General features: G+C 69.9%; 1 protein-coding gene across 1 annotated transcript; it reads left to right on the plus strand.

The window, feature by feature from the left end:
- Window positions 1-4: 4 nt before the first annotated feature.
- Window positions 5-349, plus strand: LOC104839617 (histone H2A type 2-C-like; the record flags this gene model as incomplete). The annotated part of the gene is made up of 1 exon (XM_010579999.1): window positions 5-349. A coding segment is annotated over one exon (258 nt), but the record flags the coding sequence as incomplete, so codon positions are not given.
- Between the last annotated feature and the right edge of the window lie 199 nt (window positions 350-548).

Consider the following 548-nt stretch of genomic DNA (forward strand, 5'->3'; position numbering starts at 1 on the left):
GGTGGGCGCCGGCGCCCCGGTGTACCTGGCGGCCGTGCTGGAGTACCTGACGGCCGAGATCCTGGAGCTGGCGGGCAACGCGGCCCGCGACAACAAGAAGACGCGCATCATCCCCCGGCACCTGCAGCTGGCCATCCGCAACGACGAGGAGCTCAACAAGCTGCTGGGCAAGGTGACCATCGCGCAGGGCGGGGTGCTGCCCAACATCCAGGCCGTGCTGCTGCCCAAGAAGACCGAGAGTCACAAGGCCAAGAGCAAGTGAACCGGGCCGGGAGGAGCGCCCCGAGCACAGAAGCGAAACCCAAAGGCTCTTTTCAGAGCCACCCACAGCCTCGCGAAGGAGCTGGAGATGCTGCTGCGCGGCGGGCCGGGGAACGGCGTGCGTGCGTTCCTCAGGGGAGGGTCGGCTCGTTCCAAGGGGGCGTGGGGGGCGACTCCCCTCTGTAGTCCCCCGGCCCAGTTATGAGCCGCCGAGCTCAGGCGCGGCCGGGAAGCCATCGTGTCGCTCGCGGGCCCCGCAGCGGCTAGCGGGCGGAGGCTCGATCGCG

Source organism: Haliaeetus leucocephalus, unplaced genomic scaffold, assembly GCF_000737465.1.
Source record: "Haliaeetus leucocephalus isolate CR32 unplaced genomic scaffold, Haliaeetus_leucocephalus-4.0 Scaffold687, whole genome shotgun sequence".
In the NCBI taxonomy this organism is placed as follows: domain Eukaryota; kingdom Metazoa; phylum Chordata; class Aves; order Accipitriformes; family Accipitridae; genus Haliaeetus; species Haliaeetus leucocephalus.